This window comes from Lissotriton vulgaris, chromosome 3_1 (assembly GCF_964263255.1).
Source record: "Lissotriton vulgaris chromosome 3_1, aLisVul1.2, whole genome shotgun sequence".
NCBI lineage: Eukaryota > Metazoa > Chordata > Amphibia > Caudata > Salamandridae > Lissotriton > Lissotriton vulgaris.
In genome coordinates, this window is record NC_141689.1 from 1,802,435,904 (window position 1) to 1,802,452,094 (window position 16,191).

At 49.2% G+C, this 16,191-nt stretch overlaps 1 protein-coding gene across 1 annotated transcript in view; it reads left to right on the forward strand.

Annotated features, from left to right (window-relative positions):
* The window catches only part of TBC1D9 (TBC1 domain family member 9), a 385,175-nt gene that overhangs the window by 238,851 nt on the left and 130,133 nt on the right, over positions 1–16,191 (forward strand). The window contains exons 7-10 of the mRNA XM_086962231.1: positions 2,367–2,573; positions 9,358–9,528; positions 12,931–13,081; positions 14,218–14,432. Coding sequence (XP_086818357.1) covers positions 2,367–2,573; positions 9,358–9,528; positions 12,931–13,081; positions 14,218–14,432 — 744 coding nt within the window. The remainder of the gene's footprint in view (positions 1–2,366; positions 2,574–9,357; positions 9,529–12,930; positions 13,082–14,217; positions 14,433–16,191) is intronic.

Below are 16,191 nucleotides of genomic sequence, written 5' to 3' on the forward strand. Positions count from 1 at the left end.
TACGAGGAAACAAGTAAGCCTGCTTCCCGCCCAATAGTTGCTGGTGCTACCAGTAGTAGTCTGGCATTGCCACCTCTCTTGCTACTTCTAACAAAGTCTGCCTCTTCAGTGCCAGCAGCTGATCCGTGTCTGGTGTGTGGTTTTCTCGTGTTGGTCTTCGATGTACCTGAAAGACGTTATGTCCATGGTCCTCACTTGTAAAAGTTCACAAGAATACTCGCATCAACCATGGAAATCCCACGGATGGCCACCATGAGACCGCATGCTGATGCGATGCTTCAGTGTGTACATGCACTGCATCCATCCGGTATTGTGTTCTGTAACTGCACTTCTACAACAGTTGTGTTTGATACGGTTAGTCTGTTGCTTTTTTACATGTATATTTCTTTATTGGTATTTCAAGTAATAGTACAGTGTACATTGCAGTGTAATGTTTTTTAACATCAACAGGCTATTGTACACGCCCGTACAACAGACTGGTCAAGTAGCAAGACAGTTTGGTATTTAATGAAAAATATATTATCATTAATGCTCAATAATCATCAACATCTGTCCACACTTCAGCAATGAGTTACTGCGTTATGCTCGGTCCAAAAAACATAAAGTACTTTGATCAACACCCTAGACATGCACGCTCTTAGTTTGCTACTCATGAGAAGTTGTGTAACAAATGTTATTACAGTTCTGAATATTGATTCTAACCTCCAATAAAATATTTAGAACAAAAAAAAAACCTTGAGTTGAATTAGGCTGCAACCGGCTATTCTTTAACTCTACCAGGAAATCAGTGGATAGTCTGATGTTGATTTAATACTACGAGTAACAAACAGTATCATCACACAATGGATAATATCAAGTAGGAGTATGGCCAATGGGATGAGCCATGCTGTCTAAAACAGGGTCAGACGTTCTTTATGAAAAGCCAAACTGTGTCGAGGGTCCTAGATTGTCAGTCAATCAAGCAGGATTTGTAAAGCACGGCTAATCACATGTGAGGGTATCCAGGTGCCGAGAACCCTGCTGCAAGCGGGGGTACAGTTGAACAGCCTGGTCTCGAGTCCCTTCCTGAATTCCAGCAGAGAGGATAAAGTTCGGAGGTGAGGGGGAAGGTTGTTCCAGGAATTTGCGGCGAGGTAGGGGAAGGAGGGTCTTACACTGTTGTTTCGGCGAATGTGGGGGGATGAGCGAGGTAGAGGGAGGTGGAGCACAGGGGTCTTGTGGTTTGGTGGAAGTTCCGGATGTGGTTGATGTATGCTGGTTCTTGGTTGTGCAGAGCTTTGTAGGTGTGGATCAGCATCTTGAATTGACATCTATTGTGAATGGGGGGTCCGGGGGGCTGCTTGAGGTGGGGGTGATGTGGGTCCGTTTCGGGAGGTTGAGTATGATTTTAGCCGCTGAACTCTGTATGAGTTGCAGTCTTCTAAGGGAAAAATCCTTTACGACGCAACTTTTACCACGCAGTGCCTTTACAACGCAAGTTTTTCAACGCAAGTCATTACAACGAATTGCGCTGGGGGGGTGCTGTAGGATAGTTAATAGTTTAATTTACTATCCAACACCTTCCCTACTATCCACGGGGACTAGAGTTGAAATAGTAAATTAAACTATTCACTATCCAGCACCCCCCAACGCAAGTCGTTGTAACGACTTGCGTTGAAAAACCTGCGTTGTCAAGGCCTGCGTGGTAAAATCATGCGTTGTAACAACGTACATCTGTGTTCTAAGGTGCGAGGTGATCGTTGGTGTGCTTATAATATAAAAGCATTACAGCTCTCTGTTAATGGCTATACCAGTTGTTAAAAGCCTTCTGATGGAGTTTTTAAAGTATCTGCTTGAACATTTGCTTACATTTTAGACAATTGCAACTAAAATTCTTAATAGGGAAGATAAAACGGAATGTTTAACATCTCTCTAACGGTTGGATAAGGTGCTTCTCCCATTTCACGTGAGGTTTTTTTTTGCACTCTTTATGGCGAGCAGTCAGTGTGCTTGGATGTACTTGAAAAACACCTCAACACAAAGTCATGTTCGACTCTGTGTAAGCATATTTAATGTAAGTGTAGTCTACTTCAATGGATATGGTGGTAGATAACTTAAATTTATACTTACAATAAATGATACATGATTTACAAGAAAACTAATACAGTACTGGCCAATCTTCTGAATTTCCTGGCATGGAAGTGAAAATGGGATCGGTCAGTTTTCTCACCCAAACAAACCCCTTGTTACTTGTAGACCAGCTTCAGGTTTGGGTTAACTTCACTTCATTGTTTTAGTAGGTGTTTGCTTTCCCTAGATGGAGGTCTGCTTTGTTAGCTTCATTTGCTTCTGAGGATTAATGCCCATTGTTTGGTCTTCCCTTCAAGGTAACCATTGTGGAAAAGGCGGACAGCTCCAGCGTTCTGCCCAGCCCCTTGTCCATCAGCACCAAGAACAGGATGACTTTCCTCTTCGCCAATCTAAAGGATCGGGACTTTCTCGTGCAGAGGATTTCTGACTTCTTGCAACAAACCTCTCTAAAAATGTACTCCGAGAGGGACTTTGGCGAGAGTTACAACAGCTCTGACAATGAGGTAGGAAGCAAAGTATCCAAGCGCCCTTTCTTGTTCTGACCAATCACTGCACTTGTACTTGAATATTGGGTGGGGACCGGAAGTTACTGTTGTACTTCTCTTCTTTATAGGACATCTACCATGAGACACATGATGGGGCAAATGCCCTTAATTTAGCCTAGAGGTACAGTACAGTCCAGCGCCGCTTTCAAGGTGTTTCTTCATTGAAACACACAGCAACCCTCCCTCTCATCTAATTATGATGTATGCAAATGAAGGAGCCCTTTGAGGTCAATGAAATTCATGTCAATTCTGAGATTCTTCAAGGAGTTTAAATGGAATATTCCGATCAATCTTTCCAAAGTCATAAGTTGGGTTGCTCACACCTCCATTGTATATGTTAGTGGATGCGTGCATTCTTGGCCATGTGTTAACATTAAAATCAAATCAAACAGAGTTAATTATTTTTGTAGCTAAAAAAGAAAAATGGAGCAATACCTCTTTCTAGAGTCCATGGCTTAATTTCAAGCTGCAGCTGCACAAATGAAAATCCTGCGAAACCAGGGTCAAAACTCTGACCCCTCAAGTACAGAACGTGGCACTGACAGAAGGGGAGTGGGCCTGGAGAGGAAGACCTCTCTTCGAAGGCTAGTGCCTAGCGCCGCCAATGGTGCTGCCCAATGGAGAAGAGCTCTCTGGCAAAGTGCCTAGAGGCACTGTGTTGGCTCTGTTTCATACTCGTCCCACCCCCTAATCAGCGTACCGCTGGTCAGCCTAAAAAGGCCCAGGATCTGGGAGGATTTGCTGGTGCGAGGTAAACAGACACACCTGAGCAGGGGTATTCCTGTAGCACTTTACTTCTAGTGCAAGAAGTTCTATGTGACTGAATCACCGCTTCCATGTTTCCTGACACCCTGCTTACAGATGTCGTGAAGTTTTGCAGTCTGGACCACGTTCGGCATCGAAGCCTGCCTGGAGTCCTGCACTCCGAGTTCTTATGACTCTGCAAACACCAAACATGCTTCCATGTCCTCTGCAGACTGGTGCATGCAGATGACCCTGCACCGTCCCCACGTACAGGGTTACCCACACTCTGCATGCAGGTACATCCGTCTGACACTCACCACCCAGGATGTCTAACGTTATTCCCATGTATGTCCTTGCTCTCGTGGATGTCGGTTCGCAGAAATGCCATTGGTAGTGGCGGTGATGCACCCTTCGACCTCCGATGACATCAGAGGGTGGTTGACGCTCCTAAGTGTTGTGTTGGGGGCCCTGGGCCCTCATGCTGGAAAGGACTGACGCAGACATAGTGGGCTACATGGTACAACTGGCCTAGAGCACGTGCGCTCGGCCTCTTTTATTAGAACTGTTTCACCTGACCAGTGACATCAGTGGTGGGTGGGTGTTTAGTGTAGGGCATACAAGAAACACTAGACTGCTGACTGTGACTCTGGGTCACTACATCCCTCCCAAACTTGGGGGGAAATGAAAACAAAAGAAAGTCCAACCTATGGAAGAAAAAGAGTACAGTTTGCAAACCCCACAACAAAGTTCAACCTGTGGGAAAACTATACAGAAAAATGTAACACTGGACTCGGTGATTTGAAACGAGTCTCTTTGTTGGATTACAGGTCGCAGATGGTGTAGTTACTGCATCCAGGATTCATGAGTCACTGTGGCATGGTTTGCCGTTGTTTTGGCGGGTCCTATCTTCTGTCTGCGCCGCCTGGACGTTGTCCTTTGCCTTGTCTTTGCTTTACACCACTGGTGACAGTTGGTAGCTAGATAGAAGGGTGGCGTGATCCGAGTATTGTTTGTCTTCTCGGTTCTCCTCTTCAGACCTGGTCCTTGGTGATGTCTCGGGGCAGGCTTCAAAGTATTTCTGGGCAGATGAAAGGAGTAGGTGCATACATCCCTCTCACTAGGATGTCCCTCTCGCCGGTATTCCTCTCTCACAAGATGTCCGGGAGGACCTCTTTGCCAGGCTTCCACTGGACTGGTGTTTTCGGTCATGTTGCTCCACCATAGCCTTCGGGCCGTGAGCGGGGCGCTCCACGATCTTCACCATTGTGTCCTAGTTCCACCTGAAGGTTACGCTGTTGACTCTTGTCTTGCATGTGAAGCTTTCCTCTCAGTGGGTCTTGCAGACGCACCGTTGTGGATCTGTCTCTCTTGCGGGACTTGCTGCCACCAGAGTCCCTTGAGGCCTTTGCTTCTTGGGCTGCCACGGGTTGGTGTGGAGTGGTCAGTTCCTCAGCCGGATGTGTGAGCACTCTCGCCATCCAATCTTCCGCTCAACCCCAAAGGTAGATTGTTGTCAACAGTCCAAACTTGCCCTCTTCTGCGATTGCCACATGGATGGATGGCTTGTAGGTGGATATCCTTGACTTGTGCCGCCGGTGTTCCTGCCAGGCCTTGTTCTCCGCTGCACTCCGGTGTTCTGGTGCATGTCACCATCTTCTCCTGATGTTTGTGTGAGTTGGCTGGTCACACCTCTTCTCTTCCTGTGATCTTCTAGTGGCACCGTGGCACTCACTTCCCTTCTTCTCCTCCTTTCCTTTCACGACGTGGTCGGTCCTTTTCCTTTTTTCTTCAACCATCCAGGCCATCTCCGTGTGCCGTGCACTCCACACGTGTCTCCCTGGTTGCGTCCTACCCTTAGGACACGCCTTCTCTTCTTCCAATGACCAAGACCAGGCATCGCACTTTTCTTCCTGTCGCTCCTCCTTTACTTCGGGTCGGTGTTATCAGACCTCTTCTGGGTCCCGCCCATGGACCTCTTCTTGAACTTCACGTCGGTCTTCATGTCAGAATGTTCATTTACTTTTGCTTTGACCTTCTGGCAGGTCTTCGCAGTCGTGACCTTCTGGCAGGTCATCTTCTCCTTTTCTTTCCGGGTGACCATCTGACTGGTCATCTTCTCCTTTTCTTTCCGGGCGACCATCTGACTGGTCATCTTCTCCTTTTCTTTCCGGGCGACCATCCGACTGGTCATCTTCTCCTTTTCTTTCCGGGCGACCATCCGACTGGTCATCTTCTCCTTTTCTTTCCGGGCGACCATCTGACTGGTCATTTTCTCCTTTCCTTTCCGGGCGACCATATGACTGGTCATTTTCTCCTTTCCTTTCCAGGCGACCATCTGACTGGTCATCTCCTTTTCTTTCCGGGTGACCATCTGACTGGTCATCTTCTCCTTTTCTTTCCGGGCGACCATCTGACTGGTCAGCCTCTTCCTTTCCTTTCGGGTGACCAACTGACTGGTCAGCTTCTTCCTTTCCTTTCGGGCGACCAACTGACTGGTCAGCTTCTTCCTTTCCTTTCGGGCGACCAACTGACTGGTCCGCGTCTTCTCTCCTTTTCGGGCGACCATCTGCCTGGTCAGCTTCTTCCTTCCTTTTCAGGCGACCATCCGACTGGTCTGCGTCTGGCGGTGACTTCCTGGCAAGTCAACTTCGCTGTGACCTACTGACAGGTCTCCGAGGACGCGATTCCTGCGTCACTCAGTCGTGGTGGAGTGGAGTTCCTTCACTCCGTGCGCATTCCTGTGCATTGCTGTTCGGTCCTGAGGTGTGGAGTTCCTTCACTCCTTGCGCGTTCAAGCAAAAGTGCTGTTCGGTCCTGAGGTGTGGAGTTCCTTCACTCCTTGCGCGTTCCTGCGCAGTGCTGTTCTGTGGCGTTGGCAGCGTCACTGGGCGCTCCTGGCGCAGTGCTGCGCTTTCCTGGCATGCGGGTGTGGGGTTCCTTCACCCCTTGCGCTGTCCTGCGCAATGCTTTGCTTCTGGCGCGTTCCTGCGCCGTCTCTTGAAGTGTCCCTTGCGCTTCTGGAGCATCCCTGCGCCGTCTCCTTGCGTGTTTCTGGAGTTTCCGGCGGTTTCCTGCGCTATCTCCTGGCACGTTCCTGCGCTGTCTCCTGGCGTGTTCCTGAATGTTCTGGCGCGTTCCTGCGCTGACTCCTGCACACTTCTTGCGCTTTCTTGCTCCTCTTGTGGCGTGTTCCTGTGCTTCTGGCGCACTTGGGGCCGCTCAGGCAAGGCTGCAGTGGTCATTCGCTCTGTTGCAGGCTTAACTGGGGCTGTCTTTCCTTTGAGGTGCGCTGTTGCACCAGATCCACTGGGTGGCAGTGGTGCGCTTTCCAAAGTAGTGTGCTGATATGCAGAGCGTCTCGCTTCGGGCGCTCTCTCACCTCGTGTAGATCTATGGCCAGTGCTGGGTCCCAGTGCAGCTGAGATGGTGGGGTGCAGAGCCTCTCGAGTGCAAGACCCTTGTGTTCCCTGTCCCGTTTTGCATTCACCTCTCTGTTCTGGCAGGAAACTTCTTGGGGGCAGAGGGAGACAAAAAAAGCACTGTCCACCCCCGGTGAGTGCAGCTTGCTGGGGGAGTGCTGCTTTGCTTTTGGAAGTATTTTCCTTTGTGCCCTCTGCTGTTGAATTCCGCCGGTACTGCAGCTCGTCTAACAGGCAGAGCGGCTTCACTCATGCAGCTGGCCTCGCCGGGGTGCTTCTCTGCCGCACTTGTGCCCGCACCCTGGCTGAATTGCACTTGTCTCTGTATTCCACAACACTGCGAGTGGGCTCCGCTTATTGCATTGGCGCCTGGCAGCTTATCACACACTGCGGGCGCTCCTCTCGGGAATCTTTCATCCCGCCGCCGCAGCTTCACGACTTACATGCTGCGCGGCGGGGGAGGGTGCCGGTACTGTTTCCCTTTCGCTCTCCCCAGGGCCTGGCGCTTTCACAGGTGGGGCAACATTACTGATTATAGCGGGTAGGCTCCGCTTTCTGTGACAGTGTCCCGCAGCTCCTCGCATGCTGCGGGCGCTCCGATTGAAGTTTGCTCACCCTCGCAGCCTCTCTTCACACACACTGTGCGGCGGGGGACAGGGGACGTTGCAGGCAGGCCGCGGGTGGGCTCCGCTGGCGCTGCTTTATTGAAAGTTTATTTTTGGCCGCATCTCTTGCGGCAGGGCACCATGGCCATGCGGGTGGGCTCCGCTTTACTTCGTTGTGCGCGGCAGCTGTTCACGCTCTGCGGGCGCTCCCTTCTGAAGGTCTCTCACCCTCGCAGCGGCAGCGGTGCTCCACACATGCTGCGCTGCGGGGGTTGGGGGTAGGAGACGGTGCAGGCAGGCCGCGTGTGGGCTCCGTGGTCCTGCTTCCGAGTGTGTTTATAGTTGGCCGCTCGGCGGGGCGCAACGTTCATGCGGGTGGGCACCGCTTATCATACAGTCACAGGGGGTCGCTTCAGGCTAGCGCGGCTCCCTCCCAGGCATTTCCAGCGCCCTGGCTCACCTCCGGCCTGCGGGCCTTTCACTCCGTCGCGGGTGGCTCTGCGTTGGTTACCGCATCTGTGGGGCATCTGTTCCTGGCTCGGTGGCGGCCTATGCGGGTAGGCTCCGCACGGCTCTCACTTCACCCCAGGTAGGGGGGGGGCATACACGCTGGGCACGGGAGGTGCGGGGTGAGCTCCCGGACACCTCCTGCTTCGTGTTCTCAGCCCGGGGCACTGCACACGCCCCTCGGGCCTCTCGTCGGCCGGCGCCGCTTCCCTGGAGGGGTGCTCTGCACATGCGCACTTCCCTTCTTCTTTCCGGGGATTTTCTTCTTTAATATGCGGCACGCGTGGCTAGCGTCCGCCCTCCTCGTCGCCAATGTTGTGTTGGGGGCCCTGGGCCCTTATGCTGGAAAGGACTGACGCAGACACAGTGGGCTACATGGTATAACTGGCCTAGAGCACGTGCGCTCGGCCTCTTTTATTAGAACAGTGTCACCTGACCAGTGACATCAGTGGTGGGTGGGTGTTTAGTGTAGGGCTTACAAGAAACACTAGACTGCTGACTGTGACTCTGGGTCACTACACTAAGCAGTCTCTTCTTTGCTGCTGTGCTGAGGTGCAAGGAGCGGGCCTAGGAATGAAACTACAGGAAACAAACACCCCGTGAGCTCCAAAGATCCCTGTTTACTTCCGGTCCTGGCGCTGGCTTCTTGTTCCCCTGCGATCAGGACTGCACGTTCAAGGCCAGGGGGGCAGCAGCCCAGCACAGGATATTAGTGGTTGTCCTTTCTCGATGTCTGTGCCTGGTCTGTAGTGTTGAAGTGCTAGACTCTCTAGCTTGTCTGAGTGGGCTGTTAGAGTGACCTTGGCAAAAAGAGCGGTTCATCTAACTGTAAGGCATTAGCAACAATAACAACACCTCGTGGCTGCACTGTGCGTCGTGCGGTGACCCCAGAGACAGTGCCCCAGTTCTTTGCTCGCGTGTCAGCAGCCTCAATTAGTCACACAAATCAAGCTCTGTGTTATTAATAAGCACAAGGACGGCGTTGGCTGTTGTTACATAATTATCTCACAGTGAACTCTTTCGAGTTTTATCTTTCTAATCTCCCTCTTATGTGGTAATTGATTGGCAGGTCACAAGGCGGTTGCTTCTGTGTCCACTGTTATTTATTTTTCAGATGTGGGTTACTTGGCAGTCTTTGTGAGGAGGGGCTGTCCTGGTGTACAGAAAGCTTTCCCACACAAATGGTGCAAAGCAGGCCTGTAAAAAAATGTATCTCCATGTTTTTTTTTTTATATATAGTCTAACACATGATCAAAAACAAACATATGATTCCCCTCTGCCGTTTACTTCAGCTCAATATTTCTGTTTGGGGCAGTCAAAAGGTGGTCCGGCTATGCCTCAAAATTTCTGTCTGATATTTATTGAATGCCTTTCCCTGTCTTGGGTGGTTTACATATAAAACGAGGCCTTTCTGGAATGATTTGAACCGGTCAGCAGGTGACACCCTTCCTCTTTTTCCCTTTGAAGGTGTTCCCCAGGGTGAGCAGTGGTGTGTCCTCCAGTCCCCAGAGTGGCCTGTCCTCCGGCAGTGATGGAGAACCGCAATACAACTTGAACGGGAATGGCGCCCCGACAGCCACGCAGACCCTCATGAACATGTACCGCAGAAGGTCTCCAGAGGAATTCAACCCCAAGCTGGTAACTGCACTGCTCCACTTTCTATTTGAGGGGACTGAATGTGCCTTAGTTGCTCAGAGAGTAATGTATTGCTTCCTCTCACCGTGAAGTAGTGTTATGTATACTATCAGTTCTAGGGCCCGAGTTAAGTGGATTTAGGTGTGGGGATACCCGGTTTCAGGAAGTAACAATTACTAGCTAATCCCCATGGATTGAGGAACAAATATGTGGAGTTGTTTTTCCCGGTCAGATTACACACAGTATTCTCTATTACATGCTGATTATCGCTCCTGTTTCTCTTACCAAGAAGTCTGAGATCTTCGGACAAGGCGCTTGTAGTGATCCTCGTATTCATACCTCAAGATATGGGAGCAGATCTTTCTCATACACAGCCCCTCATCACTGAAATAAACTCCCTCTTACCCTTTGCTCTTTCCCCGATTACCCCTCCCTTAACCCCTTCGACGCTGATGACGTCATGAAGTACACCTCTCGTATGCTCATGACGAGCTGAGCTGTCATGAACCGCGGGATTTTCGAATCTTCAGCGCACAGCGGGAAAATGCGCCGCACCGATGGTGTTAAGAAGGGGCTTAAGACTTGTTTGTTTTAGATTCACTCCATTTCTCTTCTCGTGCAACGTAGCACCGAGTTACTCCTCTGGGAGTGAGTCGCGCGGGATATCAAATGAGCAAATAAAAAAGTAAGTACTACTGCTGTGGGCAGTGTAGGTTGAGTGCTGCCGGGGGGAGGGGGGGATTCCATGTCCTCCCTGTGCAACAGGAGGGGTTGGAGTAGGAGATGGGGGTAAGCCGTACTCTCAGCTTCTTTGATTTTATCGACTGGATGTTTCAGCTGAGAAAATTGGACTGATGTCCTGGGCCAGTTGTGGTCATTTTTCCCAGGAGGCTAAATGGGTCCCCGTTCCTCCTCTCTGCTTGATGTCTCAGACTAACTAATTGTTTGCCCACTTTGCTTTCCCGTCTATTCATGTTGACACTCTAATGCTCAGGCTGAATAGCAAACACTCTTCCTCTGAGAAGTTTGTATTGCAACTTGATCTTTACTTTCTGCTGACTCTTGGTTAAGACAAATGTCCCTAAACTTGCTGCCTTGGGTCACGTTGTTTAATAAAGCCCCTTATGATTGAAGCTTCTCCAAAATGAAGTCTTGGTTTAGTACTTATTTCATTGCTATGAACTATTTCCAGAGTTCCTTCTTTTGGTCCCTTCCCTGTTTCTCAGGGAGATTTGACATCACAGATTTTGAGTCACCAATATTTTGCCTTACTGCAGGATTTCCTCGTTTCCTGTATGGGCTTGCCTCTTCAACCCTTTTGGCTACCTTCTTGACTTCTATGAGAGTGTTTTTGTAGGGGAAAGTATTCTATATGACAGAGAAAAGCATGCACAGGTATTTGAAGAGCTGAACCTTTTTTGCCATTCTGGCCTTGTTCCTCTGGGTTTTCCTAACCGCAGAAGGTCATATACATAACTGATCCGTGTCCTGCAACTGACAATATAATCAAATGAACTTGGATGTTGGACACAGCACCATGAGGGTGGAATTTGAACAATTTTTTTCCCCTTAGGCTTGGATACAGTAACTTCTAGCCACGATTTTTTTCAGCCAAAAAAGTCCTGCTTCTTGGCTTCTGAGCCCCAATGGGTTGATGCTTGGAAATCATTGTAAAGATGGTGCCCAGGCCAAACATCGAATAACACGTGGGATTCTCCACTCCGCAAGATGACAACAGAGACAATACAGAAAACAGAGCACAGTGGAATAAAAACTGCAACCTCCTTTTTAAAAAGAGAAATATAAGCATCATTGAAATGAAATGAAATTTGATTTATAAAGCGCATGGCTGCCCGAGAGCGTCCCAGCGCTAACAAAATAGAACAGAGAACAACTGAAGAGGGAACCGAAAAATTAGGTGTCCTTGGGGAAAAGAAATGTTTTTAGGGCCTTTCGAAACTTAAAATAGCAGGGTTCAGTACGAATCCGACTGGGAAGGGAGTTCCAGTTTTTTGCAGCGTTTGCAGAAAAGTGGCGACCCCCTGTATGTACCTTCCTGACTCTGGCAACCTTGGCTAGGTTTCCAAAGTCCGACGAAGAGCCCGAGATGGTTTATAGGGGCATATCAGGCTCCTGAGGACAGGAGGACCTTTACCCTGAAGCGCCTTATGGCTGATGCATAGTGATTTAAAGATGACTCTTTCACGTATTGTCAGCCAGTGAAGTGCTCTCAAAATCGGTCTAGCCGAAGATCTTCTTGAGGCACCCGCCAGCATCCTGGATGCAGCATTCTGCACCCGTTGTAAGATGTTGAGGGTAGCTTCAGGAGCTGCTAAAAACAGGGCGTTGCCATAATCCAATCTGGATAATACTAACCCCTGAATAAGCAGTTTCCTAGACTGGGGAGGCAGGAGAGGGAGAACTTTGCGTACTGATCTTAACAGGCCGAAACAGATGGCTGCAACTTTCTGAGCCTGTGTCTTAAAAGTTAAGTCCGGCTCAAACCAAACCCCTAAGCTTTTATTTTTTTCTTTCAGTAAGGGCAACTCACCCAAGCAGGGGGGCCAGACAGCTTTGGGGAGAGATGTAAAATGATGACCCAGGAGCATGATCTCCGTTTTTGCTCCATTTAGTTTGAGCCGTGATCTAGACATCCAGGCGAATATTCCGGCAAGGCAGGCGGAGAGGTTATCCAGACATCCCTCTTGTTGGGTTAGCGAGACGACTAGTTGGGTGTCGTCCGCGTAGGTGAGTGATTTGATCCCAAAGGGAGCTACCACCTCCTCCAGTGGGGCCATATATATGTTAAACAAAGTAGGGCTCAAAGAAGAGCCCTGAGGAACTCCACACTGGAGGGGGGTAGATTTGGACATGCTTTCTTCTCTGTACACTTTTTGGAAATATTTCGGAGGGACAATAACGTTTTCAATGACTACATTTATGAAACTAAAGGCACAGAGAATTATTGTTAAAGAAATGTATGGATAAGTAAATCTGGAGTTTTGGTTTAGGAGAAAGATACTGAAGTATACTGCTGTGACTCACATGGAACATTATTCAGAGCAATGGCAAACATACTTATTAAACACAAATTAAGATGTCTAAAATATTTACAAATCCATGCATTCGTTCTGTTCTTGCTTTATCAAAAATTTAGATGAGAGGTACAATGCAGCGAAATAGGTGGACGTACAGGTGAGATGATGGATCCAAGCTATTATCTGGGGAATAACAGCACATTACTCTTTTGAAAAGTAATTAAACTGAACATGCTTACACTAGGTTTGCATTTTGATTACCTATTTTCCTCTTCTTCCTGCTTACCTGCTTATTCAGGTACCAGATTATCTACAGTGACAAGTAATTCTGTTCCTGAAATAAAGTATATTTTTCAATATTCATTAGGCCAAGGAGTTTCTGAAAGAGCAGGCGTGGAAGCTTCACTTTGCAGAGTACGGCCAAGGCATCTGCATGTACCGGACGGAGAAGACCAGGGAGCTGGTGCTGAGGGGCATCCCAGAAAGCATGCGAGGGGAGCTCTGGCTGCTTCTGTCAGGTCAGTAGTAACAGCTCCTCGCTGTCCACTGGGTGCTGACAGCAGCAATTTTAACTCACAATCCTTGGGTTCTCACGCTGGGAGCACAGGTTTGCAAGGCAGCAGATGAGTCCGAAATTAACTAAAGTGCTGTGATAGGTGTACCATTTTTGTCTTAGAACTGAAAAACAGCGACTTCAAATACATTTGTCAAATTCACTCCAGAGACAACGCATATAACATATTTAAAAGCAAAAACTACCATATGAATTGGAACATGGGTTTACACCATTTGTGTATCTCGCCATCTAGAGGCCGTGGTCTGAAATTGGATGTGTTTTTTTGTAAAACTAAGGGCATCATTAGGATGGCTGGCCCCGGTAAAAGGTACCAACCGCCATATGTGCGGGGGTCCCGCGGGTGCATCCTGCATTTTTAACATTGCGGCACCGCCCGCCGCAATGCAAAAAATGCATGTCGTGCATGTGCATGCACAACGTGGCAGGCACCGAGCGGTGCCTGCCATGTTGTGCACGCACATGTAGGTTATGTGCCCCCCACCACCCCCAACATCCTGGGGGCCTGCAACGGGCCCCCAACCTCAGAATCCGCATGCCTTTCCGTGGCGGCAAAGGCTCCCTCCTGCCTGCATCCTGATATGGATGGCGGTGCCTAGCAGGCACCGCCACCATATGAAACCCTTTTCTGCCCGGTCGACTTGTCGCCGGGCAGAAAAGCAGCGGACGGTCTTCCCATCCGCCGTGGTCTCCCCTGCCATACTAATATGCCGGGGGGAAATGAGTGGCAGGGGGGGCTAGGATGTAGGGCGGATCGCCACCGCACGCGGGCAGTGGCGATCCGCCCTACATCTTAATGGGCCCCTAAGTGTACATATGCCTCAGGCAACTTTGGGATAACTCAATGTCCCGAAGTCCACAATACCCGAGACATCAAAGATAATTTTCGATTGAAAGTGCTGATATATTAAAATCAATTTGTAATTTGTAAAATGTCTGCTCCTTGCCCATGTCTAGCACCCCCAACATCCTTTCATTCCCTCCAAGGGAGTGCTGGGGACAGCCCAGAGTTTGAAAACTAATGTTTTGAAGTTCTCCTCACATCCATCTACAGCTCATGCAGATGCCTTCTGCTTCTAGGGGCCATTAACGAGATGGCGACACATCCTGGCTACTACGAGGAGTTGGTTGAGAAGTCCATGGGGAAGTACAACCTGGCCACAGAAGAGATAGAGCGGGACCTGCACCGGTCTCTGCCAGAGCATCCGGCCTTCCAGAACGAGATGGGCATTGCAGCCCTGCGGAGAGTGCTCACAGCCTATGCCTTCAGAAACCCAAACATAGGATACTGCCAGGTATGGAAAGTTATTGCAAGCACTCCTTTGTACATATACCTATGATTATTTCGCACTGTTTAGGTAGGTGGTGTTGGTGTTCTTGTCTAAATCATCTTTTAAACTTTGTAACCATGTCTTCATATTTCTCCGTACTGAAAAAAGCGGGACTGGTCCTTGGTCGGGATAAGATGCCATCCTAGTGGAAGTGTACAGGTTCCTGCGCAGGACTCTAAAAGGCTCTTTCTTAAAATGTTCTATGACTTTCTCCTTCCTCGCACTATAGGTTGCTGTTGTTGTTTATAGGAAAAATTATATGCAATTCACTAAATACTATAGATGTCAAACCAAGTGCACTCACCTCCCGCCCCAATGCATGCATCAACAAGAGGCCCCTTAACAATTAAACTCAGGAGTCTTGCTTGATTTTCTGCAGTGCGTATGTTTATTAAAAATAACTTCACAGGTCAATTACTACATTGACCGCATTTCTTTATTTAAAGTCCAAATTACTTTTCACATCACAGCATTAAAATTCACACTTATCTACATATATACTCTTTTACCGCCCATTCTCCAATGAGCATTTGGTTTAACTTCAGGGCTGCGCCAGCAGGCCACAACCCAGATAGCCTGCTCTCTTTACGTTAACCCCCTTCCGGTCAACAGAGCAAGGTGAATTATATGCCCCCACTTGGGCAACCAGCGGCTTCCAGGGTAGGGCTGGAGAAGCCAAGGCCACCAGCAGGTCAGCCTCAACTCTCCCGCCAGCCCCGGAGTCCATGATGATTTCTAAAAACCTGTTCAGAGGTAAAAACTGTCACTGGACAAGAAGTTCCCGTGTTATTCTTGTCCGGAAACCCCGCCACAGGGCGAGGCGCTTACTGGCGGACTCGACCTCCCCCCCCGCGCTCGAGAGCTTCGGAGATAGCTCCTAAGATTGTTTCTATAAATATCTCGGTGCCCGCCTCTGAAAGGTGCACTCCATCCTCCGCATACAATTCCGGCCTGGACGTTTGTATCAACTTGTGATGGATAGTTCTGATACTGGATTTCCGCAAGATCTCCGCCACCGCCTGATTTAACCTCTTTATCGATCTATTCACTGCTTTCATGGGTGCGGCCCGCGACCATACCAACCTCGGGATGACTTCAGACCACAGTAGCGTAGCCTCGGGCAAGATATTTTGACCGCTGCTAAAGTCGAAAACAAGAACTCTTTCACTCCTCTCCTTCCCGCCGGGATCATATCGTTGCCACCACAATGCAACACGAATACATCCGGATAAGGCATGCCCCTGGCCAAAGCCGCCTTTAAATCCTTAGGGACGTCGGCTAGGAGCTGCCCGCCTATCCCCACCCAATGATGATCATATCCTTGCACCATGTGCACCCTTGTTTCGAGCGTCTCCTTGAAGATCACTCCAGCCCTGCGAATGAAGGAATGGCCGCACCAACATATTTGGACTCTCTTAGGGGAGGTACCTACAGCAAACATTAAGAGACACGGTGAGAACGATCTGAAGCAGAGGGGGCGGAAAAGTAATGATACAGCTGTTAAAGTAATTGCGGTCGCACATAACGCTCATAACAAGCAGATTTCCAACGACCCAACCTCTTAATCGCCTGCTCGGGTAACCCCAGGCCCGCAGCTGTTGTTGCTGCCCCGATGCGAAAGGAATGGGATGTAAAATCGGACGGGTCAACCCCAATCTTTGCTAAAGTCATCTTAACCACCCTTGTAAACTGGAACCTAGTGAGGGGCAGACCATTCATGTGA